The following is a 27,133-nucleotide window of genomic DNA, read 5'->3' as shown; positions in this document are numbered from 1 at the left end:
CAGTGGAACAGTTATTTTCTAAAGATATTTTTGTAAACTGTTAAAATGCCAGTAAGTAACATCATGCCAGCTTTGCCCATTTTTTTTTGTTTTTTAATATTTTGTCTTTTGTTATGTACTGTCAGTCATCTGCCTAAACCTTCAGAGACCGTTAAGCGCATTTCACACGCTTTTGATTCTTAATTTTTGAAAATTCAGATATTGAACCAATCAAATTACAGCGCTGACACAGTTGGAAGCAAAAATGTAAACTGACAAGAGAATAATTACACAGAGGGCTCCATCAGGGTATAAAAATAAATAAAATGTAAAAATAATCCTTTTTGTTAATCGTTATTTTGACCAAATAAGTGCAGAGGTCAGCATATGCTAGGATACATAAACGTTTTAATTTTAGCTTGACTTATTTTGAGATTTATTCAGTCTTGTTTAAACATTTGAATCCTGTGCATTGTATCTAATGTGTAATAAAGTTGTGTGCATTTTATAGTTACATAAAGACAAATTTGAAGGAAACTCCTTCTCAGATTCCAGACACCCAAAAAAATCTAGTTTTGGTTTGATTTTATTCATCTTGGCTGCACAAACATTCATCAATCATTTGCTGTCACATTGTTGAGAGACTTTGTCAATCAACAGCAGAGAGCCATTCAATGTCATCTCAGCATAAAAGCGTAACTATACATCTATATACAACGTTCCCATTACACCCACATCATATATGTACAGCTTACCATGGATAAAAGGCCAATTAACAGAAGAAATAGTGTCTGAAATAGAGGAAAAAAACAACAGAAAAGGGAACACTATGAATTACAACATACATTGGTGGTACTTTTGACAGGAGATATACTTTTAATTAAATGTTCAAAAAGCTAAAATACGGACTACAAACACTGCTGCTGTAATATTCACTTAGAAACTGGAAACATTTTAACAGAGGCATGTCTCTGCAAGTTTCTAACTTAAATCTGTGTTGAAAAAATGTTTTATTTCATGCCAAAGATATCAGTTTAGAGCTGACATCTTAACTTCCTGTATAAACACTGGCATCTTTCTTCCACTGCACTGTGCAAAATGCGCTGAAACAGAAACATACAGCTGTCAGAAATCTCTGTTTCAAGTAACGACAAAAGGAGACGCCACAGGACAATAACTGATAACTGGCCTTGTTGTTTGTCCGAATAATCTAAAGAGTCTTTAATCCACAAATTTGTACTTACAAGAAAAAATAATAATCTTCTAAGTCTCTAAATAATTTAGGCCAACATTACAACTTAAAAAACAAAGATCCCAATGATCTATCACGACACACACGCGGCTTTTATTTGTTGCATGCTGTTTGAGGCTGAGCAGCAGCTTTTGATTGATCTGTACACGCAGCATAAACGAAATAAATTACACGAAGAGTGCACAAGTGCTTTTTGAACACTTACCCAAAGTGCGGAGACGTTATAGTTTAACTTTATACACTTCCTTCTCCAAAAGGAAAGAAAAAAAATACATGTACAGTACATTCCCCAAAAGGCCACCTTAAGAAAAGTAACAGGGACATAATGCAGAGGGGCAGGAGATGAGATTTAGGTGAAGTCTGTTGGGTGCAGTGATTAAACAGAGGCTCTTTGGGTTAAAGATGCTGCTCCCACTGACAAAACAGGAATCTAAACAGACTTTGTTGAACAAAATTTGACCAAATTTCAACTCCATTTGTTTTTATAAAGAAATCCTACATCGATGCTTTTTTACATTCATGTGTTATTTCCTCTCACCAACTTATAAAGTGACCTGAGCAGCATCCTTTAAATTTCATCACATAGTGAATCTGTGCAACATTACCTCTGAACACAAGAAAGTCACGTTTAAGTGCGACACGAAACGAAAAACTACCAATCTGGGAATACTGGTGAGATTACAGGAAGGTGACACCATGACGACGTGACACAGTCCCACATGAGCATTTGTTAAGAGACTTCTTACTCTGATTAACTGCTCACGATCTGAGTCCATCCCTCCTTCACGACCCCTGAGCTTCTTCAAATCCCTCCCCCAGCCCGTCAATACCTCCTGATTGTTGCCCTCCTGTCACGTTTCATCTGGTCTCCAGCGTCTTGCCCTCCAGGACCAGCTGGATCTCTTTGGCGTCCAGAGTCTCGTACATGAGCAGAGCGTCTGCCAGGTTTTTGTGCTCTTTGGTGTGAGACTTCAGCAGAGCTTTGGCTCGCTCGTAAGACTCCTGGAGAGGGTAAGAGAAAAGATGGTTATAAAATAGGTTTAACAAGAGCTGCTTGGAGTTGTGTTTTGTTCTGCTGTCCTAAAAAAACACCACACAGACCTTTAATAAGATCCTGACTTCCTGCTCCACAGCTGCTTGTGTCTCTGGGCTCTGGGCCGTCATGTCGGTGTAAGTCATCACACCCAGCTGAGGGGACAACAAGAGGAAACTAATAAATGCACGCACAATTATGGCAAGGCTGTAGACTGTGATGCATGTGCAGTACGAATATTAACAGCTTTTAAAGTCCTTCTCAAGTTATCCTACCTTTTCACACATTCCATATCTGGTCACCATCATCTTAGCGATCTTTGTGGCGCTGTCAAAGTCGCTTGATGCACCTGGAAAAACAGATCCAACATGAGACGCATTTCAACTCAAAGTTTAAGGGACTTTTTCACCCAGTAAATGCTTTTCGAGGAGCTAAAAGGTTCGCTCAGCCCACTGTTATCTGCATTTCAACTGTGGTTCAAAGACCCCTGATGATCAGGCAAATTATTCCAGTAACGTATGAAAAAGCAGCGTGAGAGGATGAGGGCTGCTGCTGACTGCAGGACTGAACACACTCTGCAGCCTGCAGCTCAGTTTCACCAGAAAACATGTTAAAAATCCTCTCAGGTTTACTGCTGCTGAGTATTACTTTTAGTTGACGTCACAAATAAAATGCAGAGCAGGGGGAAAAAAAGAGCGTCTGGTCAGTAAATCGTCTGCTGAGTGTTTGATGATTATTTAATTGTGCTGTAGAATGTAGCCGTTGCAAAACCATCAGAAAATAACAATTAATTTCTCCCACTCACTGGCTTTCTCACACCTCAGAGCTGTCTCTTTCTCTCCACTCGCTGCTGCAATCTCTCTCTCTTTTCCTCTGTCTTTTCTTAAATGAGGCAGGAAGCCGACAGCAAAGCATAACTTTATTTATGTTATTACACCAAAAAAATTCCAAACCTCACACTGAAATGTCCAGTACTTTCAGAAAGTACTATCCCCCAACCAGGGACTTTTTGGTGTGCAAAACAATGTCCCCAGAACTCATTAAAGTACCTGTCCCTGCAGTCAAAATTCAATGAGTGTCTTGTCCCAGGGGACAGTTCATGCAGTCGATAAGTTGCCTTTTTAAATTCTAGCCTTTCAACCACCTTCTTCATGTAAAAGAATCAAAAGTTTCCCACATTGTACCTCTTATGTTAAAACATTTTTTGACCCGTTTAGGAACTCTTTCTTACCGGTTGTGATGTACTCATGGCCGAATATAATCTCCTCTGCCACACGGCCGCCCATGCTGACGTCCATCTGAGCCAGCAGCTGAGAGCGAGTCTCACTCCAGCGATCGTTTTCGGGGAGCATCGACACCTGAGGAGACGTAGAGGATGGAGTAAAAAATTAAGAGATGATAGGCTGTACGAACATTAAGGGAATGACGATTTGCACTAAAACTTGTGCATGCAGAGTTTAATGATTTAGTTTCTAATCTCTGGGTTTCCTTACATGTCCCAGACTGGGGCCTCTGGGCATGATGGTGGCCTTGTTAATCGGCATGGCGTCTTTGGTGTAGTAAGCTACAATGGCATGGCCTGATTCGTGGTACGCTGTGATGAGCTTGTTCTTCTTGTCTATTTCTGCACTCCTTCTCTCAGGGCCTAGAAAAAAAAGATACAAACAACATACAATCAGGACAAGGATTAGCAGAAAGATTAATCTTATGATCAAATTTGCAGGGAAACAGTGAAAGCCTCCTCAGTTCTCACCCATGAGGATTTTGTCTTTAGCAAACTCCAGCTCCTTTAAGGTCACCATGTCTTTGCCATCGACCGCTGCCTTCAGGGCAGCCTGGTTGACCAGATTTTCCAGGTCAGCGCCAGAGAAGCCCACTGTGCCCCGGGCAATTATTTTGGCCTCAATGGCTGCAGAGATAACATGCGACATCAGCAAAGATCTCACGGTATTTAAAAGGAGTCGACTACTGGGCGACTAATCTAATAAAATCAAAGTATATAGCAAACGTTCAGCCAATGAAGTCAGCTTAAAAAATGTGTTCTGTGTGTTCAGTGTCAGGACAACCGCACCACGGCATACACACAACTGTGGGCTCTGTCTTTTAGTGGTTTAAATATCTTAAACCTACAGAGCTCCGGAGGTGACATGGACGTGTGTTTGTTTTTTTTAAACACATGTGAGAATTACTACATGCGTCATTAGAGGCTGCAAAGTGTATTTTATTTGTTGCATTTGTCTTTTTTAAACAGGTAAAGGGGACTGGGTGGGCTATAATCTTTCAAATATAATCACTATTAATGAAATTAAGAAATTCTAAGACAGAAACAGCCTTTTAATGACAAGACAGGAGCTGCTATCACTTTTTGGCAGGTAAAAAAAGTGCATTTTATGTGTTTTGCAGTTGTAATAGTGATTCATGCGCGTGTTTAAAAAAAGAAAAAATCACATCCATCCATGTCAGAAATACCATACCAATAAATTTGTAAAAACAAAAATATATATATGTATTGTGGCAGATTCAGGATTATCAGATGCTGGTGTCACACCTGGATCCACTTTAATCTTCTTCAGATACCAGTTGAGGATCTCTGTGCGTCCCTTCACGTCTGGTTTGGGGACAGTCACCTGCATGTCGAAACGTCCCGGGCGGATCAGGGCGCTAAAAAACGAGATCAGCTGGTTAGTAAAATGCCAGCATCAACACAGTGCCGCTGCATCTAAAACAGCCTCTGGGTTTTTAGTCATTTCTTTGTTACTGAGAAGGAGAGCAGCAACTCTGAGGGTTGCAAAACTCGACGTAAATGTGCATCGTAAGCTGTGACATTTTCACAGGACGGAGAAAGATTCAGAGGTAAACATACTTATCCAAAGCCTCTGGGAAGTTGGTTGCTCCGATGATGATCACGCCTTCATTTGGCTTAAACCTGCAAAATAATATCACAGCGTGCATTCAAGTCAGTGTCTGCAATGCAAAAACTTTTTTCCACCATACAATAACCGTTATTCTGGCATTGTGTAGTTGTCTAATTCTCTCTTAGCTTGTTTTTATTTTCTTTTTTGTTGCTCTTTAATGTTTTATGTAGTGCACTTTGAATTGCCTTGCTGGTGAAATTGACCACATAAATAAACTTGGCCTACTTTAATTTATTTTTTGCTTCCAACGCCGACATGTACTGTATACATTTGTAATTCAAATATTATCTGTAGCTGTATAAGCCAAATACAGGTCAAGGTGCAAACAGTCAACAGGGTCCCTTAAAGGCTTGATTTTATTTGTCATACATTTAATTTACTGGCTTAGTTAAGAAAAAACATTCTTTTGTGGGTATTTTATGGATTCTTTATAAAAATGTATTTATATTTACAATACCAAAATATCACATTATCACACTATCACATCATAAAATTAAATATATCACAAGTGAAGATTTTAACCATAGCAGCAACTCTTCTGTGCACACATGCATTGTAAAGCGGTCTCTGTGAACATTTTCAAACGACAGCTAAAAACCTTTTTATGTAGTCTGGCTTTGAATTTATGTAATTTTAGTAATTATTATTTTATATAAATTCTCTAATTTTTACTACTCTTACTGGTCTCTGTACTTTTTACTTTTTATAAAAGTCTTTTATGTCTGTGTTTTGTTTGTCTTATTATTATTATTATTATTATAAACCTCCCATTAATGCGAAGACAAAAATTGCTTACAACAACTCCTCACTCGCTGCATGTGGAAAATATAAAAAATGCAACATGTAATTTTAGGAGATTACCCGTCCATCTCAGCAAGCAGCTGGTTGATCGTCTGTCTGGAGTAAGGGTGCATGGGAGACTCGATCCTTTTCCCACCAACACTGTCCAGTTCATCAATGAAGATCACACAGGGAGCATTAGCTTTAGCCTCCCCTAAAAAAAAAAAAAAGAAAAAAATTTAAAAAAAACAACCAAAAAAGGAAACCAAAACATTCAGCAGTATTATACAGCATATTAAACTGTAATAATTACTGTTCTTTGCCGCAATCATGCAGCACATGTATCAGCTGAACTCAAACTGCTCTCAAATGGTTTCTAATTGTAACTAAATTAAAAAGGCACTTTATTATTAAGTTGTATTTCCAGCTAATATTTGAGAATTTTCATTTTTTTAATTTTGTATTTAAATATTCTGTTGAGTACTTGTGAATTTCACCTCAATGAATTATTTTTATTTGCTGTTATCTTTATTTTCCTGTGGAAATTATCTTTTTTGCACTTCATTGCTTTTGTCATTTAAAGTCATTTTAACTGTTAATCTTATTTTATCTTGGTTTATATTGTTTACTGTGGTGAATCTGAAGCTACCCTGTAATTTTTTTCTAGACAGTAAAAGATGAGTTTTGATGATGCTTCATAGAACTTTTTGGGCATGATTTGTAACTAGTTGTGTCGCCGGATGTCAGGTGACGATTCATGTGTAAAATCTGTTGTTTAGGAGCTGAGGTGCAGAACGTGAGATGCAATTTATGCATCATTTTTGTCTTCTCCAGACCGAATTAAATGCCCGAAACCAGTCCTTGTGTCAGCCTCCATGCCCTAACCACATCCTTCACATAAAGAAAGGGAAACAAAAAGGTTGATTTTGATATTAAATATTAATAAAATCTCACTGAAAAGGTTCCTGATGCGGCTGGCTCCCACTCCAACAAACATCTCGTCAAACTCAGACCCTGAGGCGTAGTAGAACGGCACATCCGCCTCTCCCGCCACCGCTCTGGCCAGGAGGGTCTTTCCCGTCCCCGGAGGACCAACCAGTAAAACCCCTGAAGAAGAGGAGAAGGAAATGAGGAGTAATGAGAAAGAAATGCAGAAACAGACCTCTGAATGGAATCGTGCAATCACCACCTGAGCTGTAAACTCATCAAACTTTAACAAATATGCAAGTGAAGAATTTATGGAAATCACAGAACTTTTTGTCCAGTTTCAAATACAATATAAAGGACCGCCCTACCTTTTGGCAGCTTTCCTCCCAAAGCTGTGAACTTCTGCGGGTTCTTCAGGAACTCCACCACTTCCTGCAGCTCGTTCTTTGCTTCCTCCACCCCTTTGACGTGCTCAAAGGTCACGTTTTTCATCTGGACGGGGTCGACGGCAGAGTCCAGGCCTGATGTGGTTCGGAACCGTACTATCCAAAATGGTTAGATTAAAGTTCGAAATCACACTGCATGGCACGGTTAATGAACTCACACAAACACACACACACACACGCAGTGTCTGTTACTGAGGATTATTTAAAAGCTGCACCAAACGCATTTATAAGTGATTCAAAACTGCATGTTAGAGTTTGTTGCTGTTGTTGCCTGCAAAGTGCAGAAAGTGGCCGAGTTATAACGAGCATTATTCTTCTGTTTAAGAGTTAATACTCGAGCTGCAAAGATGAATCGATTAATTGCTGACTCATGACTGATGAAGGCCTAATGGCTGAAACGCACAGGCATGCTTTTATCGTTATAATGAGGCTCTGGCCCTCTTGAGTGCCTCAGATTTTTCCAATAATCCAGAAGGCTGTAGATCCCCAAACTGAAGAGCACCAGAGGGACACCTGCTTCTTTTTCCACAGCCGAGCAGCACTCCTTTCACTTTGTTTTTTTCAAGTCAGAAGAAGGTGTTTTATTTTGTTTTTGTTTTGTTTTTAGGGGTTCAAAGAACCACATCACTTTACTTTGGATCAACCTGAACACACAGACGCTGCTGCCATGAACATACTTTGCAAGGGGGTTTAGCAATGAGGAAATACTCCTGAAAATGTCTCTTCAAAGTCCGGATGCTGATAATAAGCTCTTGATTCTGGGCTACAATCAGGAGTATTTCCTTATCGCTAAGTTTATTTGCTGTGGGATTAATACACGGAAGATGCTCAATTTGAGTAATTTTTTCAGAGAAAAATGTCTAATTCCAGCTTCTAAAATGAGAATATTTTCTTTTTTCTGGTTAACTAAATTTCTTTGGGTTGTGGACAAAACAAGACATTTCAGGATGTCATCTTGGGCTTTGGGAAATACTGATAAAGATTTCTCACCATTTTCTAACATTTTATAGTACAAGCAACTAATCGATTAATCGAGAAAGTAATCAAAAGATGAATGAAGCAATGAAGCAAATCGTCAGTTGCAGCCTTCGTGAATGTGTGTTCAATATGCATCGATTAGTTAAGCAGTCAAATGCTGAGCTTCATTTTTAAGATTAATATCTTCATATATTAAAATGTTAACACTTCAGAGGTGCTTTCATGTACGTCATGAAATTCAAAAGCAGCTTTAGAGGAGAAAAGGAGCCTTTACCCGATATGAAGGGGGTCTTGGAGATACCGTAGAGTCCAACAAGCAGCAGCACCAGCAGGATGAGACGAGTCCTCCTCAGAGAGTCTGAGCAGGAAAACTACACATCAGTACTGTTTAAAGCTTAAAGCCTCTGGAAACAAAATAGTAAGAATACACAAATCATATCAAAGTGGAGTTTCTCATTATGTATCTACAAAAATCTGAGTCAAAATAAATATTCCCAGCTATTGGAAAGTAGAGTTCAAATCAGCTCATTTTGAGGATAAAAGCATTTTTAAAGACTGTGTGGGCATGACAGATCATGCTTTGATTGACACATCCTTTGGTCCCACCTTTGTCAACTGTCTCTCGTCTCCATGACGACAGCCATGGAGCAAAGAAGAGTCAGTGTGGTACAGCTCTGTCTTTTCCAGCCCTCTGACTCTGGCTGCGTTCGTAAATCCAATCTGATGCTCTACACTAAAGTGAGAGAGCTGCGGTTCGAAGCCACGGAGCGCTCTGTTTCTCCGTGAATCAACAAACGGCTAAGTTCATCACACGTTTGGCGTTTTGCTGCTGCTTCTCCTCAGACAGAGTCGCCCAGAGTCGCTCTGACACGCCCAGAGTGTGCTGCTCTGCAATACATGCAAAGAAAGTTCCAGTGTGGGAGGAACTTTTACTTTGTAAAACCTCAGGGAGCTATTTTTATTCATTTTTTTAATTTAAATTTTCACTGAACTTAATAATAAAAAGTTGCAGGAAACTCGCTGTATATGATGTTGAAAGTTTCTGTTTTGATAAAACATTTGCTAAATACATGTAAACACAGTTTTGTGTTGGAGTTTGTTGTATTCCAAAATTCAAAATTTTGACAGATTTTTATTTTTATTGTAAATGCATACCAGCTCCAAATATCAGTTATCGTCTCATTAACTGGTATTGGCCCTGAAATACCACTGTCGGTTCACCCCTACAAAGGAGAGTTGAGGGATTTCAGTTTGGCATTTTAAATTAATATCAACTGACACCTGACTTTGAATTTTTGATTGGCTTTATCCATATTATGTGATATGGATCGGGGATAACCACGCCCAAATCAACCCAGCTTCAGGAAACTGAAAAAACTAAAATGACAATATTTCAAATTTGGATTGAGGCTAATGTCTGATCATGTTTCAAGCTTTTTAATATGCCCTAAATTACATATTAAAAAGGTTTTGGGTGATTTGGGGTCCCAGAAGCTTTAAAAATAGAATAAAGGTTGAGTGATTTGTATTAAAACTTGCCTTGTGTGCGCTGTGTCAGCGCTTGGGCTTTCAGAAAACCCTCGGCGAAGCCCTTCTTGAACGCATCCTGCTGTCCGTCAGGTAAGTTCTTGCTCTTCAACAGGCTGTCGAGACTTTCAACTTCAAACCCCTTGTCACGTGTCAGGAAGCCCTGCAGCACGAGGTAATGTTGGTCAGCTTTATTCACAAAACTGAAATACACCACGACCTTTATCACACCTTTACTCTCAAGGCTACGATCTTGACACGCTTTGCAGGCCTGAAAACTGGAGTTGCACCTGCTCTGCCTTTATTTTTAGATTCCTGAAAGGGCAGAAAAGCTGGAGGCTCCTTCTGTGTTTGTGTCAACCTCAAAGCAAGCTGCTGTCAATTTTCTGAGGTAGCTGCATAACCGATAACTGATTAACTAAGAGAAAACATACTAACTGGTAACTATTTTAGTCATGAAATTTTAGGCCCGTTGACTCGGGGTAGACAAAACACCAATTGGCAACTCTTGCCCTCAATGTTTCTTGTGTGAAAGAGATCCAATGGGAGGCAGGCCCATCTCTGCTTCTATCTGACTAGAAAGCAGAGAAGAAAATGGCAATAATGTGGTGCAGCAGAAACATTCATTTTTTTAAGATCATCTGTCTCGTATACTATGATTAAGTTCTTGTTATACAGGTTACCAACTGTAGCTTAAAGCGTGAAAGCGTGTGAACATCTGAGTATTTACCCTCATGAAAGATGGTGTGAACCCTTCAGATTCCAGGGGGCGTTCAGGGGCTGACTGCAGTCGTCTGGTTTTGTTCCTTAAAGTTTTAAAGCCTCTGCTCGGGACCCAAACTGAAAATAAACAATAAGCATTTTAAAAAGACAACAGTGTTTCCACAGCGTTTAACTTTGCCAGATTAAATCAGAATGACAATCAGCTGGAATATTTATTATTCTGTCTGTAATGTCATTTACATACAAACCAGCTCTAATAATTCATTAGTAACAGCTGAAAGCTCCAGTATTTTACTGCATAATTACCTGGCCAGTGTTGCAGCTCTGTGCACACAGTCTGAAGAGGTGAAGGGTGCTGCCTGGTATAAGACAGGGGCATTGCACCACACGAGAAGCCTGGCAACAGAGGACAAAGTTAAACTGTTAACTCTAAGATACCTTTGGGAAAAAGTGGTAGCAGGGGCCTTGTTGCTTGTAATTCGAGACCTGAAAAAATTGGGTTGATTTCTTTAAAAAACATGGGAAAATAAATGAGCAACAAAAAAAGAAATGACTCAGAAATATATAAATAAATAAATAAAAGACCTAAAAATCAGTGTAAAAACAAAGAAAAAAAGTCAAAGTTAAAAACAAACAAGGATCTTGCCTAAAATTGTTTAAAATATTCTAATTTAAAAATTAAAATAATTTTCAAACATGATTTTAATGTGTTATTTTGATACTTAAAAATACTGCTTTTTCCCCAGCTTTTTTTATACCTAGACATTTATCCCTAGCTTTAAAAAAAATCTACATATTTTTTGCAATTTGTAGAACATTTCTTGTCACATTAACCCATGTTTTTGAAAGAAATCAAACCAATGTGCTCAGATTTCAAAGGTTTAAATAGTTGTGAAAGGCGTGTGAAAGCAACAAAAAAAAGTGATGTCACTCCAGGTTTCAACAGGCTGAGAGAGTGAAAGGATCTTGGGTTGCTTATCATCTCCACTAACTGAAAACTCTGTAATTTTACACAGTCAAGTGAAACACAATATTTTATCATCATACTTAAGCTTAAACAACACATTTAAACGCAGACTGCTGGATTCATTCATCGGAGATCATGAGAAAGTCGGGCAGGAGCACCAGCACCAGTACGGAGGGCCAGTTTAACACAAAGATGGAGATCCTCACCATGCTTATTGTAGTAAAAGGAGTATGAAGACAGATGTGACGTGTTCCAGGCCGTCTGTCCACCCAGTGGAAGTGGCGCCTCTTGCGAACTCAAGCGTGGTAACACACTGTTCACCAGCTCATCCAGCTGCCGCACTCCCAGGTCTGATAAGCCGAGCTCACGCAGGTTCCACGTGGGCTGCACACGCGTACATTACAACATGTAGTGGATGAGATTTGATTTACATTCCTCGCAAAGTTATTCTAGAACAAGTTTTTTATAAAAACATTTTTTTTTTATTGCAAAAAGAAAATAGTTTATTTTTATCTTCTTAAAATTATTTTAAAAATCAAAAAGAAATCAAAAATATTACTTAACAAGGTCAACAAAAAAGAATTAGCAAGAAATTGGTGAAAAGTTACAAGAAAATTATACTTGAAAAAACAAACAAGAAAATAAATCAAAAACTTGCCAGACAGTGCTACCAAAACATGAGCGAGACCAAACAATGGTAGATTTCAGAATAAAAACAATAAAGCCAATAAAACTAAACAATAAAAATGAAATGAAAATGACAAAAAGACAATATCACACCAAAAGTAAGCCTATAAAGATGGGTTTTTAAGAGGTGATGCAAAAGAAGTCACTGATCCGGGGAGACTCGTGCAGGTTCGTAAAAAGCCGAGGGGCCCTGATAGCAAAGGCTTAATTATCTTTAGATTTAAGCCAAGACTTTGAGACGGTAAGAAAGGCCTCATCTGGACATCTACAGCTGCAAACTGGCTCATATGGCATCAACATTTCTATTATGTAGCTTTGGGCCAGATGTTTAAAAGGGATCATCAAACTTTAATATAAATTCTAAAACGAACAGGGAGTGTGAGAGTATTGATTTAATTCTGGAGAAAAATTGATTATTTTAATGGCAGCATTGTACTGTCTCTGAATAGACACAGCAGTTACAGTTAAAGTCCCACTGAAGTTTACCTCTGTGCGGTGTAGGTCTGACTCTGAGGCATGCTCCTTGTGTTTTCTTGATTTGCAGGAGGTGCTGCTGCTGCTGCTGCTGCTGCTCCCCACGGAGCTCTTCATCGAGTGGAGGACATTGATGAGGTGGCTCAGAGGTACAGTCACCTGTAAGCAGACAGTCAGTAAATCACAGCTATCATTCATGTAAAATTATCGTCCCGCATCATATTGAATGTGAACGTGTGTATGTAGGGGTAGGAATAAATAAGTGCATTTCTTCCTACTCTTCTCGAACATGTGTTATTTGTTTATTGAGATTAATGTATAGGTTTTGTATAGGTCTCCTTTTATTTGTTGTTTTTTTTAATTGTGCTTGGCTGTCAGGCTTTTATTTGAGTGTTTTGTTTTGATTTTCTTCTTTTTTTTTAATGTTCGTGGTAAAGATTCATTCAAATTCAAATTTGTTATGTAGTCTGAAGGGAGATTACATTGAGACAACAGAAACTACTCACATGAAAAGTACATCAGCTAGCTGGTGTTACGGTCAGCATGATCTAAATAAAGCTTATAATCTACCCAGCACCAAAAAAAACAACAAAAAAGCCACATACAGGTGATTACCACCTGTCACTAGAAAGGTTGGCTGAACTGTTTTTATATAAATACATAAATCCATTATTTTTCTTTAGAAATCAGTCAGTTCATATATGACTTAAGCAAAGTTAGAGATTCAATCAGATAACAAAAAACAAACAAAACAAAACGGAACACTGCAAACGAGACAATAATAACAAAAAAGAAAGAAGAAACAAACCATGCAGGACAAACGATAAACAGCTATATATATATATATATATTATATATATATATAAACATGTGGACTAGCGAACCAAAGTATCCGACAAAAAAATATGATTTTAAAAGTGTCCAGTGTTTTCTCAGCTTTGTCATCTTTCAGTCCATGTAGTGTTTATAAATTATGTCTATATCTATTTTGAATGTATGTATTTTCGGTTTCTTTTGAATCCATATACATTTAAGAAATACGTTAATTTAAAAACATATTTTTCTCGACTATTAACTCCATTCTCATACAAAATTATCATTATCAATATCTCTTGAACCAGTCAATGCTTTTAAGAAATGTTCTGTTTCTATCCAAAGTAATAACAAAAATACTTTCACTTTCATTCTTACATAAGACACAAGCTTCATCCACATTTCTACATTTATGAAGTGATACTTATAATATTTATAAACGTGTAAATCACCAGTCAAACACGTCGCTCATTGACGCAGTTCCGCATCTGACAGCAGCTAAGGACACTGAGCGCTGACCACAACAGAAGCTAACGTTAGCTCAAACTTATCCCAACTCTCAGTCTTTATTTAGCTCAATAACAGGTAAATAGAAAGATGACAATATTGCCACAATGTCCACTGACGTGAAGGTAAATCCTTGTCAAATCAACAGAGGTCGACAGCAGTTTGGGTCTTAAGAGAACAAGCTAAGGTTAAATTAGCTCGCTAGCAGGCTAACGCTAAACTCAGCGGAGTTAGAACCAAAACAACAACAGTGCTAACGTTAGCTCGGCCTAACGGCTCTTACCTGCGGCTGGACAGTCATTGACAGAGAAAACATTTTTTAATCCTCGCTGGTACACGACAGCCGATACGCTACGCAACTTTCCCCGCTGCCCCTGGGAGTTAAAGGTCCGTATTTCTGCCGCTTTATCTCTCTGTAGCAGGCATAGCAGGACGAGCTGCGAACTTCAGCGGCACCAAATAAACCGGAAGTGACCTCGAGGTGTTGCGACAAATTTGGTATCCTCGGTAAAATGTGTTCCCGTTTTTCTTGGCTAAGTTTATAGTTCCGCTAAACTTTTAAATCCCGAGCAAACTGGTTAGATTTCTTTCAAAAACATGGGGGAAATGCCATTAATAACTTGGTAAGAAATGTTACACAAATTAGTAGATTAAAAACTATATATAAAGAAATAAAAGCTTGGGCAAAACTATTTTTTAATATTATTAAGGCATTATTTCTTTCTTTCTATTGCGCGATTATTTAAATTTTGTACACACACACACACACATATTGTTTTAGAGAAGTTGTAATGAGGACATAATATATACATGTATTGCTTTATGTCGCTGTATGAAGATACAAAGAATACAGAAAACATGTACAATGTTTTAAAACAGCAAAAAAGTCAAAACAAAATGGCTTATTCTGACTGAAGTCAACATTTAGTGTGAAACACGAAATCATATAACCATAACAAAAGGTAGCTCAAACAATCAGTACTGAGCTTTGGACATATTTTGAATGCTACCTGTTGTAAACACACCAGAAGATTAGTATAGTAAATCCCATACTGCCTGAGAGTGTGAATTGTTTCAATATGAAATGTTAATTTACTCAGCAGAATATTAGGTGAGAAGACATATATGTGTTAAAACAGCATGCTGTTGGGGGTTTAAATGACTACATGTTGAAACAGCCACTGAATGAATATGTACTTTTTTTAACGTCAGTATGAATAAAACCAAAGTGAGGTCAGCCTGCAATCATGGCAGAGCAAAATATGCCTTACCTTTATGAATGATGTTTTTATATATTTCATTTCCAGCTGCTTCAAAGTGCATTTTTCCCCCCGTGGGATTGCACCTACATGAAAATCAAAATGTATTTAATCTATCACTTTTTCACCTGTATGCTATGATTTTAATAAAGTGCAGTTCATGTTAAGTCAATGGACACGTGCATTCAAACTTATGTGTTGACCCAAATGACTCAGACAGGACTTTTTCTCATTAGTTGCTGCAACTGTGTGACTTTTCTTTCTAAACATGGGCTCATATTCTCCACAGGCAGCATGAGGACCTCTAGTCCCCAGAGAGATGGAGGTAAGGGTAAAGGACTGTTATTTTAGCTAAGGACACAAAGCATTATTTACGATGGACATGAAACATTTCTCATCAGTCAGGGAAAGATTACACAGCTCGATTAAATTCTATGCAAAAAAAATCAAGGTTTTTTTACAGATCAACACTAAGGATTTTTGCTTAGTTCAATGTCACTTTGACTCTGCTGCCACCCCCTGGTCACACATCAAAAATAAACTCCAGAATAACCAAAACAAGTTTGTCACGCTCATTTCCATTTTGATTCGGCATTTTTTTGGCAACTTATTTGGCCTCCAGTTGGAAGAATAGTCATACACGTTTTACTGCTGCCCCCGTCCACAGCAGAACATGTGGCATGACTCCTGCCTGCTGACTCACATCTACTGGACTCATAAAGGGCTCCCACATGTTTTTCCAAAACTTTCCCATAACTTTTTATTAATATTTTATCCCATTTCCATGACTTTGAAACATGCATATCCCATGCATTGCGAATAAACAATACTCAATTTATGGCCTGCAGGCCAAATCTAAGGTGCCAGAGTGCATGAAACAGCATCAAAATAGAGCTAAATCAAAAAAAGTGCATGTGGAGGATCCCTGCACCCCCCAGACTGAGGTCCCAGTTAAGACCCGAATGTCCTTAAAATCCTAAAGATTTCCTGAAATCCCTAAAACATCCTAAAATCCGAGAAATGCCATCATTTTTTTCTCTCTTCTTTTCTTTGCTGGAATCCTAATTAGGGACAGGAGTTGGAAACCAGCAATAGCTATAATGTCTTATTAATTAAATTATTTACATTGTCCCTAACAAATAAACTATATAAATAAATAAATAAATAAATCCTAGAAATGGCCTAAAATCTGAAATGTCTAAAAATCCCCCAAAAAGTCCTGAAGTCCTAGAACCATGCTAAAATCCAAGAAATGCCCTAAAATCCTAAAAATGTCCTAAAGTCTGAAGAATGTCCTAAATTCTGACAAATATCCTAAAATCTGAGAAATGTCCTAAAATCCTAGAAACATGCCAAAATCCGAGAAATGTGATAAAATCTTAGAAACGTCCAAAAATTCTAGAAAAGCGTCACAATTCAAGAAATGTCATAAAATCTGAGAAAAGTCCTGAAATCCTAGAAACATGTATGAGGCTGCTGCGACAAAGCAGCTCGAGCATCTCTACCAGGTAAAGCGGTACTACGTGTATTTTATAATCATCAGATAAATTAACCTCAGGACAAGAAATACACACAGCTGTGTTCATTGTTTCAATGAGCTGTTTATTACAAAAAGACTGTACATAAATTTCAATGAACACATCCTATGTACAAACTGAGAGGAGAAGACAAATATTGGATTTTGTTCCCATGAACATTTAAGTTACTGATTTTTTTTTTAACCCCCCACATTTCATCATTAAGAAAACACACATCAAAGAAAGGCGCCTTGACCTGTGATGCCCTGAAATGCTAGACGTTAAGTGGTAAACATTACAAAGTTCTGCACGTCAGTGGTTGTCTCATGATTTCTCTATGAAAAAAGTATAAATAAATCCTTAACATACAAACTGCTAGCGAACCTTCTTCAGCAGTCTCTGACACAAAAAAACGACGCAAAGCTAAAAATACATTAGGTAGAAAAAGTTTTCACAAAAATTACTTCATGATGGAAAAAATACAATCAAGAATGGGATGTAGTGGCAAATCATTCACTGTTATGACGAAACCTTCATGCACGATGAATACTGCTCGTTTGACCGAGTCATTGTCCTTTCTAGTCCGAGTGGAAACCTGAAACCTGAAAATGTTACAGCTGGATGATTTCCTCCCTCACCACATCAGCTAGTCTGCATCCATTTCAAAATAAAAGCTTGCGTTCAATGCCCATTAGTCCCAAAGTAGATATGATTATGTTTGTTTATGCGACTTGTTAGGGACTGTGCGTTATTTTTGAGCGAGGAGGGGGTGATGCATAGCGGGGGAGGCACTTCAAATAATTCTTTAGGGAGGGAGTTTTTTAATCACGCTTTTGTTGTAAAAACAAAAAAAAGAAGTCAGAATTGCACCATTATCATAGTTTAAACAGAAATTATTAGCAGCTGATAAAGTTATCTGTGTACAAAAAGCTCGTTAGTATCATGGAGTCAATGGTCAAAATAAAATATAGAAACACTGAAGATTGTAACGTTTTTCTTAATATGATTTACTTTCCAAAGTTTTATCGACATTATGCCGGCGAATCACGGTCAGTCTCTCGTTTTTGGCTGATGTTCAGGTGCTCACTCAAAACTACAGAGAGAAAGCAGCCTCTTACACTGCCTGTTAACGGCGGGAATATCGCGTCGTTACCCCGCCTCGGCCTTCTGTATATACGGTACGATGGCAGAATTAGGGTACAGAGTTGTGTCGCCTTTGAGCCACGACGAGGGGTTTTAACAGCTCCGTAAATGAGTTGTTTCGTTGTGAGTAAAAGTGCAAAGGCGGCACAAACAAAAAGGGACTTCATAGCAGCTCTACAGTGTGATCTCTGAGCAAAAAAGGGCTTAAAATATTTTTTTTTGAAAGTTACATTCATAACTTTTAAGAAATCAGCAGTTTGTTTTGGTGATGGCTTTCTCCGTGCTGTTTGCTTTTTGCATTGGCTCCATAACTATATTTTTGGTGAAAATGGTTATTTATGGCGTAGAGAAGATAATGCTGTATTTGTAGCTCCAGAAAGGGTCGATGAAGTCACAACCAAACAACCCCTCGTCCTCTGATAAATAAAGTACAGTCCCTTACAAACAGCCGACATAAATATTAGCTTCCATCTAAAAGTGGGTTTAATTCGCACCAACAATCACTTCGTAAGAGCAGGCATCTTATTTTGTAAAAGTAGTAGAAATGAGAAGAGACGTTTTCGTATCGGCACTATTTTTAAGACCTCGGGATTGAAATTCATTCCTTCACTGCAGCTGTCATTCATACGCAGCACAGACTTTATCTGCGTGTAGCTCGACAAAAAAACAAACTGTAAGACTGAATCTAGCTTTAGTACATTACTGCTGAAGCCTACATTCACTAAAATTCAGAGGTGATTGACGACAAATCTGATGCACGAGACTAAAATCCCTTGTTAAGTTTCTGCAGTGCGTAGAGCAGTCTTAGTTTGAGGTTGTTTGGGTTGGTGATTATGGTTATTGAGCACCAATGTAAAGCACCACACCAGCAACCACTGAAAGAACGAGTGTAAAGGTTAGTTCTGGATAGCAACCTTCGTGTAAAAAAAATCTAATCAGTGACGGAAATCGTAACAGTTGTTGATAACTAATCAGTGCAGCTATTCCAACACAAAGGAAATCGACATGAAAACACACAAAGTTAGTCCTTCCTCTGCTTCTTATGTCGAAGCAATCTCAGAGCTCTGCTACAGTAGCTGGACAGCATCACCGAATATAGTGATCAAAAATGATATAGCTGTGACTCAACATAGAAAAATAAATGTTTATACACGGCCACTTTGCCCCCGTAAAGTTAAAATGGCACTGTGAGTGATGGATAAAATTGATATTCAAGTAAAAAATGAACAAAATTAAAAAAAAAACCTAACAAAAAACGACATCCAATCTCGGCATCACCTCCACTGACGCTGATGGGAGCTCACAGGTGAAACACACTAACCGACAAATGTACTGTACTGGCAGCTTCTCACGTTACAGTTTATATACAAGTTAGAGAACAGAAAGAAACTCCACCAGAAAGAAGAAACTGTTGTCTTTTTTTTGTAATTCATTCTATACACTCAGTTCACCCTTTTTAAACAGCATCAGCTACGGAAGCCCATTTACGCCCGCGTGACAGGAAAAAAACATCATGCAGGTCATCGTGCGAAATGTTCTAAAATACTGACTCACTTTTCTCTAAGTGACATTGTTTCTCATTACTTTGAGAAAATTTCTCTTTTTATTAAGTTTCCCATTATTTTAAGAAACTAACTCATTAGTTTGAGATAAGAGTTATTTGTTTGAGAAAGTTTCTCATTATTTGGAGAAAGTTTCTCATTATTTTGAGATAAGTCGTTTTTTGAGAAAGTTTCATATTTTAAAAATTTCTCATTATTTTGAGATAAGAGTTATTTGTTTGAGAAAGTTTCTCATTATTTTGAGAAAGTTTCTCATTATTTTCAGTAGTTTCTCATTATTTTGAGATACTAAATTACTGTTTGAAAGTTTCTGATTACTTTGAGATGAGTATTTTTTTTGAGAAACCTTCACATCATTTTGATACCAGTCTTTGTTTTGAGATAAACCTGAAAGTTTCTGATTATTTTCGGAAGTCATGATATTAAAAAGCCTACTCATTATTTGAGATAAGTCATTATTTTGAGAAAATTATGAGAACATTTTGAGAAGTCTTTTTAAAGTTTCTCATTACTTTGAGAAGTTATTTTGAGAGAGTTTCTCATCATATTGAGATAATTTGAGAAAGTTTGTCATCATTTCAAGAGTTTTTCACTATTTTGTGGTAAGTAATTTGTTTCACAAAGTGTCTATTTTTTTCAAAATAGGTCGATATTTTGAGAAGTTGGTCTTTTTTTTGTTTGTTTGTTGTATTTTTACAAAGTTTAACATTATTTTGAGATATTAACTCATTTTGTTTTTATAACGTTTCTCTATTTTGAGATATTAACTTATTACTTCTAAAAAGTGTCGCATATATTGACTTACAGGACCTTTTTTTCGTCACACGGGAGGTAATGAGCTTCCATACGTCCCTACAGACACAGAGCATAGTAAATACACAACTCAAGGTTGCTTTTGTTCCCCCTTTAACATCTTGTGATTTGGACATCGACGGCATCGAACATTCAGTCGTGTCCTAATGCACTTGTTGATGCCAGTTTGTCCTTTTAATCTTTTATTTTTTTTGTAAGGTAAAGATGGATGTTTTTGAAAGGAGGGAAGGGTTGGTCTGCTGGTCTACAGTGCAAATAAACGGGTAGGAGCATGTGCGCAGCATTTTATCCTAAAAATGCTACACTGCCTCATCTAGTTACGAAATCCTAGTAATACTTCACTGTCTAGATCCACTGCATACTGTAAATACTGGACATGATGGCTGCACATACACAAATTAATACTAAGTCTAGATCACTTGGCTTTCTTAAAATTCTGTAATTTCTTATGAGGCAAAATGTGACTGTTAAAAGTTTGAAAAGTGCTACCTGACCACCACAGATGTAACAGTGGAAGCTAGAAGGCGTTTTTCTCCTCCCTTTCGTCAACAGTGTAAACTAACAGACCGTAGTCCAAAGCTTCAGCCACCTCCTTTTTTGTGCGACACTTTTTTTTTTTGAGCATAATAAACCGTGCAAGCACAAGTTCCCCCCAAAAGAAAAAACTATTTGTAAATCAATCATGGCACTTCATTAAAAACGGGGGCTGTTTGAAGTGCAGTCACTGGACTGCACACATCTGTACATCTTCACGGTTTTACCTTTGTTCAAAACTGCAGTGCCTTTTTGGGTGTTTTTTAATATTTTTTTAGTCAGCATAGTGCATGATAGACTCGACATAATTTCCTGGAAAGAGTCCGGTGACGCCGTTACAGACCCCTTCGAACCAGCCGTCATCGTTTTTCTTGATTATATAGATGATGGCTCCTTCCATGAAGGACAGCTCATCCTCCTTGTCCTTACTGTAGTCATAGATGGCCACGACTGAGAAAAATAGAATTAAAAGAAGGTAATGTTACAAAAATACAAACAAAAATTTAGCTTTTTATTTTTCCAGAAAAAAAGGAAAACTGTCACTAACCTTTCTCTAAATAAGCCTTGGGGGCCCAGTGGGGGTCTCCGTCAGCATAGGGATCGCTATAATGAACCACTGCAGCCTCCTCTTCCTCATAGTCCACAGGTGGGGGAGGAGGAGGGGGAGAGGGCTCCTCAAACACACCCATGTCCTCTGGGGGAGGTGGAGGAGGCGGGGCGGGGCTGTCTGTTACTGCAACACACAGCAGAGGAGATGGAGAATCAGAGAGAGGACGGAAAAATCAAGAGAGAGGAAAGAGTGCACAGATAATGTGTTTGCTCTGCTGATTTAATCTCTCACTGCACTAAATTAATTCTTTTTTTTGTTGCAGCTGCGTGATCACATTTTTGAAATGCAATGCTTTTTCACGATTTATTTATTTATTTGATGTATCAGGTAAGATTCCTACATGGAAGAGCAATCTGTAGCAATGATTTGATCCTATAATTACATTTGGAAAAAACAAATGTCACAGTGGGGCCATATTTCCATTTTCCTAAAAGTGTCCAGACTTTAAACTAGTATTAATATTTTCATATTAATTATTCTGTATTGACAGCCATCACCGAGACCACGGCTGCTTTCAGCCCCGAGCAAAATGAGGCACAGCATTTATTTCCACTATACTGACATTTTTATGGTGTTTACAAAAACCTGGTTAGTATGAATTAGTCATGGTATGTTCGATGACTTGCTATAGATTGACTTTTTGGCAAAATTTTTGATGACATGCAGTGGTATGACTTTTTGGCAAACTTTTGGACGATATGCTACTGCATGACTTTTTTGTGCAATTTTGGATGACATGCTATAATGTGACTTTTTGGTGAGATACTGGACTACATGCTTCAGTATGATGCTTTGGTGCGATTTCTGACGACATCCTGCAGTATTACTTTTTGGCACGATTTTAGACAACATGCTGTTGTATGACTTTTTGGACAGAATTGGATCTACATGCTATATTATTACTTATGGCGCAAGTTTGGATGAAATGCTGTAGTATGACTTTTTGGTGTGATTTAGGACCAAATGCTATAGTTTGACTTTTAAGATCAATTTTGGTTGAGATAGTATAGTATGACTTTGGCCAGCATGCTATAGTATATCATTTTGGGGTTATTGTGGACGACATACTATATTATGACTTTTTGGCGCTCTTTTAGATGACATAGTATAGTATGAGTTTTTGGCACAATTTTGGACCACATGTTATAGTATGACTCATTGGTGAGATTTTGGATGACATGTCATAGTATGACTTTCTGGCATGGATTTTAACCACATGCTATGATATGACTTATTGGTGCTATTTTTGACTCCATGCTATAGTATGAATTTTCGGCGCAATTTTGTACGACACTATGACTTTCTTATGCTATTTTCAATGGCTTAATTTAATATGACATTTTCATGCTATTTCATACAATATTCCATAATATATCCCTGGTGAGGGAGAACTGGGGGGTTCCCCGGCCTTTAAAAAAGGCACCTACAGCTTGCTCACATTTTACTGGAATTTTGAAGGGTAAGCGTGAACACCTTTGTAAAAACAATATGGACAGGTACAATTCAAGCTACATTAAAAGATGGTCATTTTGAGGCAGATTACCTTAAAACTTTCACAAACGTGTATGATTGGTAGTTTAGTTTTACCCCTGATAAATAGCAGTGGCATTTTAAGCATAGACTTAGAAACATAACCTGAATGTTCCCTTGAGTCAATTTTGGGTGAATGTGTGAATTTACTCATACAGCCAAAGTGCTCCTGGGTCTGAGGGCTAAAAGTTCAGCAGAAAAGGAATCATCACATCTGTCTGCATGTCAACACAAGCAGGTGGTATATTTGGTGGACTGGTGTTTAATTCAGAGGGTGATTATTAAAGCCTGACTCTCCTCCACTGGCTCTGCAGTCTTCAGTCCTTTATACACATCTGTGCATGTGATACAAGTGTTCTCCTGGAGTGAGTCCCTCTTCAGGCTCACACCCAAAAGTGCAGGGATAAAAGGAAAGCTGCACCTCATATCTAACTAATTCATAAGCCCGCTCTTGAATTAAACAAACTGCAAAAATGCAGCAGAGGTCTGAATTTAATGGATCCCCTCAATTCAAATCTGTTTATGTACTGTTTTTCCCATTGGTCTTACAACCAACTTCAAATCTGTTTCAGGCATTAAGAGCTAAAAAAGCTTCACTATATAACAATAGCTGTCTTGGATTTTATTAGTCCAGTCCATTACAACTCCTTAAAGGCTGTGTAAATGCAGCAAACATTACATTAAGTCAGAGTCTGCTGTATATTTGGCAATAACAATATCTAATCAATCATTGCTTAGAAAAAAACCTGCCTGTATTGTAATTTACTATTATTACAGACAGAAAAAGCAAGACATTCTCTATTATAAATGCATTAAAAAAGCATGTCTGGAAACCCAGTTTTATGTGATATCAACATTTCTCAGTCCATTGCTGTAATGTTTTTGCACTTGTGAAACATTTGTGTGTTCAGTGCCTTGACCTCATTTTAACTGCGGCACTCTTTTCTTTGTCTGTTCGATCCAGGCAGAAAGTGCTAGTCATACTAACTACCCAGTTCTTCCTGCATTTACATATTAATCTCCATTTCTGGTGCAGGAAATGTAAAAAGAAAAAGTCTCTACTGAGAAAGTTTTTCCAGAAACTGGCTGTGTAGAAGAATAAAAACAGAGGCTTGATTACTAAAGGTTTACAATTCTTTATAAAAAATGTGCTAATGTGCCTGTTTTAAGGCATAAGCTGTTCCTTATTAGACTGTATGACTCATATCCAGCAGTGTGCTTCAGTTTCGTGTGACGGCAGCCTGCCGTTGTGTTTCACCAGACAGATACAGACAGTCAGATCGCCACGCGGCTGCATCTCTGCAGACAGGCGGATGGTGAATCAGGACACGGCATCAGGTCACATTTCTCTCCTCAGCGGACAGAAAGATCAGGACGCACGCTTTCAGTGATCCATCACCATGGCAACAGACGGTCATCCGAGGGGCGTGTGCTCCCCCTTCGACCCCCGAATACAGTGCAAGGAAAGGTGTGCCGAGTGAAGCAAGCCACAGAGAAGAGTGTAAAAAGTGAAGCAGTGTGTGGAAAGCACTGATAAAAGATGTGATGAAAAGGTGTCTCTTCAAAGTTATGCTTACACACATTGAGACCTAAATATTGGCAATATGACCTAAAATCTGTACCGAGACAAATTAACACATTTGATGATGATTATTGTACCAATCTGTTACTTCATTTCTAATGCTGGCTTATTGAACACCTGGTTACACGTCTTTGGCTGCTGTAGGTTTTCTCACTTCAGAGAAAACTGTGATTTGAGTAAATTATGGTCAATAAGAGATTTATAATATATGTTACTCAATACATTAACTTTACACTGACACTGTAACACTGACAGTACACTGCTACACTGACCACGGACGCTGCCGAACACTGTGGAGCAGGTATAAAATCCCAGCTGGCTTACGTGACGTGTTGCATCCGTGCCCTGTTTATTTCAGCAGTTATTGTTGGGCCCTGCTCGTGTGTAGTTCATACAGTGGATCTGATTGTACTCATGCATGCATATGTACTTATGAGAGTGTGCATGCATGTGTACTTACTGCTCTCCTGCATTCTGGCCACAAAGCCGGTCAGAGGGATCTGTGGGGTCAGCTGGACCATTGGAGGAGGAGGCGGAGGAGCCACAGACACTGGAGCAACAACACCCAGGGAGGCAGACAAAGCAGCAGAGAGACAGAGAGCGACGGAGGTGGTGGGCAGGGAGACAGACAATGACAAGAGAAGAGCAAATAGACACAACAGAGGAGATGAAGTCCAAACACAGAATGGAAAAAAGAGAGGATAAAAAAAGAAAACAAAAAGCCTGTGAGTGAGCGAAACAGTGCAGGAAGCATTGCTGAGCAACTCATTTACACATCTCCAATCAGTGTCCTTTTGTGCTGCAGTTTTCAAGCTGGGCTAAAGAGGCATTCGTCTCATCTCAGTCTGAGAATCTACCTCATCAGCATCCATTTCGCATCAAAAGCAAAGGCTGTAGCCACAGTCTGAGAGCTGCAAAGCACTACACAGACCCAAAATCACGACGGTAGCAAGACGCAGCTCAGTGGCTGTGTGGTAGGAATAACAAAGCAGAGATCCCAAAGCACTTTCAGGTAGAGCTGCAGCTTCTCTTATATCATTAAATGCAGAAAGTGGTGCGTGGTATATCTGGATCAAGAGCAAAATTCGGTTCAATCACACCCTTCACTGCAGTGATACTTAACTTACGGCCCAATTTCTAATTCAAAATAAATATAAAGTGAGTCACACAGGGAACTATGTGTAATTTGTACTTTTAGTGTACATAAAGTGCATAAAACAGCATCAAATGTTCTGAAAACGTCCTAATGTTCTCTAATGTCCTCAAATCCTACAAATGTCTTTAAATCTGAGAAATGTCCTAAAATTCTAAAAATGTCCTAAAATCCAAGAAATGTTCTAAAATCCATGAAATATCCTAAAATCTTGGAAAGATCCTAAATCCAGAGTAATGTCCTAAAATCCTAAAAATGTTCTAAAATCCTTGAAACATCCTTAAATTCTAGAAATGTGCCCAAATCCCAGAAATGTGCTAAAATTCTAGAAATATCCTAAAATCCTAGCAATGTGTTTAAGTCCTAGAGATGTAATAAAATCCAAAATTCCAAAAGTTATAGAAACATCATAAAATCTGAAAAAATACTAAAATCATAGACACATATTTGGGGTTGCTGCGAGTGTCACTTTGCAAAAGTGTCCCACAAGCAAAGTAAGCTGAGTGTCCCTGTTTTACTGAATGTCACAGCATTCCTAAAATCTCCATGTGCTGCCTCTGACAGTGTTTTTGCTGTATTGTTTTAAAACAGGAGGTACATGAATAGACAAAGACAAACACAGCTGTCCTCACTCAAAGACATGATGTCACGCACATGCACGCCAGGTCTGACTCATGAATCACATGTAATGGAGGAGCGTCTGTAATCTCGCTGGGCAGTAATGTCTTTTTATTCCACCCTGTCCTCTCCACAGACACACATCCATCCACAGCTTTAGCACGCCTCCTGAGATCAATGAGCTCCCTCAGGTGCCGGAACTAGCTTTTTGCTCTGTAAAAACCTCCATTACATTCGCCAGGAATACAAATGTATCTTTCACTTTAATTAAATTTCAATGAGTCGACATCACAGAGATCATATGATGTCCCAGTTTAAGTCCCTGGTTGATGCGGCTCTGCATCATTGTCTCTCTTCTCTCAGACAAGACAGACATCCTCCTCCTTCTGTGCCAAGGAAGACGCTCGTCCTTTGAGAGGAAGAAGCCATTAGAGGAGAATGGCTCAGAGTGATGCCTGCCAAAATAAATTCTACTCTTCTGACAGAAAATATGCATATGTCCTGGGTTTCCCCTTGTCTGGTAGCTATTTATTGTAAGTGTCGTGTCTCCTGAACGAGAAGCCCCCTCCAGCTGACTAAAACAATAATGTCATAACTCAATTACTAATGTAATGAAACACTGTGCACAGCAGGGCTGAGGTGGGAAGGTTTCAACAACCCTGACATCAGTAATTATCATTCATAATTAATTTTCATTAACTTCTGGAAGGGGCTAGCCCGTGCATATATTTTAGACCCAGAGGACTCAAAAACACTGGCAATAGTCAAGAACGGATGATACAATTATACAGCCTTTATCTCTGC

The 27,133-nt window shown here is 38.4% G+C and overlaps 2 protein-coding genes across 3 annotated transcripts in view; both read right to left on the bottom strand.

Moving 5' to 3' along the window:
- Positions 1–549: 549 nt before the first annotated feature.
- On the bottom strand, positions 550–14,465 carry LOC121951064 (ATP-dependent zinc metalloprotease YME1L1-like). 2 transcript variants are annotated; one of them, XM_042497251.1, is made up of 18 exons: positions 14,292–14,465; positions 12,701–12,847; positions 11,734–11,911; positions 10,867–10,956; positions 10,568–10,677; positions 9,850–10,000; positions 8,585–8,668; positions 7,255–7,428; positions 6,914–7,066; positions 6,041–6,173; positions 5,128–5,190; positions 4,813–4,925; positions 4,018–4,173; positions 3,758–3,909; positions 3,496–3,622; positions 2,540–2,613; positions 2,333–2,419; positions 550–2,233 (listed from the first exon to the last, which is right to left on the bottom strand). In XM_042497251.1, the coding sequence occupies exons 1-18, from the start codon at positions 14,322–14,324 to the stop codon at positions 2,090–2,092; spliced, it is 2,169 nt and encodes a 722-aa protein (XP_042353185.1). In that variant the 5' UTR covers positions 14,325–14,465; the 3' UTR covers positions 550–2,089. The 2 variants fall into 2 exon arrangements, with proteins under 2 accessions (XP_042353185.1, XP_042353186.1); XM_042497252.1 differs by having other exon boundaries at positions 7,255–7,407.
- A 5,734-nt stretch (positions 14,466–20,199) lies between these two features.
- Positions 20,200–27,133, bottom strand: part of LOC121951188 (abl interactor 1-like) — a 30,540-nt gene continuing 23,606 nt past the window's right edge. The window contains exons 8-10 of the mRNA XM_042497426.1: positions 25,019–25,108; positions 21,384–21,569; positions 20,200–21,286 (exon numbers count right to left, since the gene is read on the bottom strand). Coding sequence (XP_042353360.1) covers positions 21,111–21,286; positions 21,384–21,569; positions 25,019–25,108 — 452 coding nt within the window. The 3' untranslated portion in view covers positions 20,200–21,110. The remainder of the gene's footprint in view (positions 21,287–21,383; positions 21,570–25,018; positions 25,109–27,133) is intronic.

The sequence above is a fragment of the Plectropomus leopardus genome, chromosome 12, assembly GCF_008729295.1.
Source record: "Plectropomus leopardus isolate mb chromosome 12, YSFRI_Pleo_2.0, whole genome shotgun sequence".
NCBI lineage: Eukaryota > Metazoa > Chordata > Actinopteri > Perciformes > Serranidae > Plectropomus > Plectropomus leopardus.
This window is presented reverse-complemented; position numbering and strand designations above follow the sequence as displayed.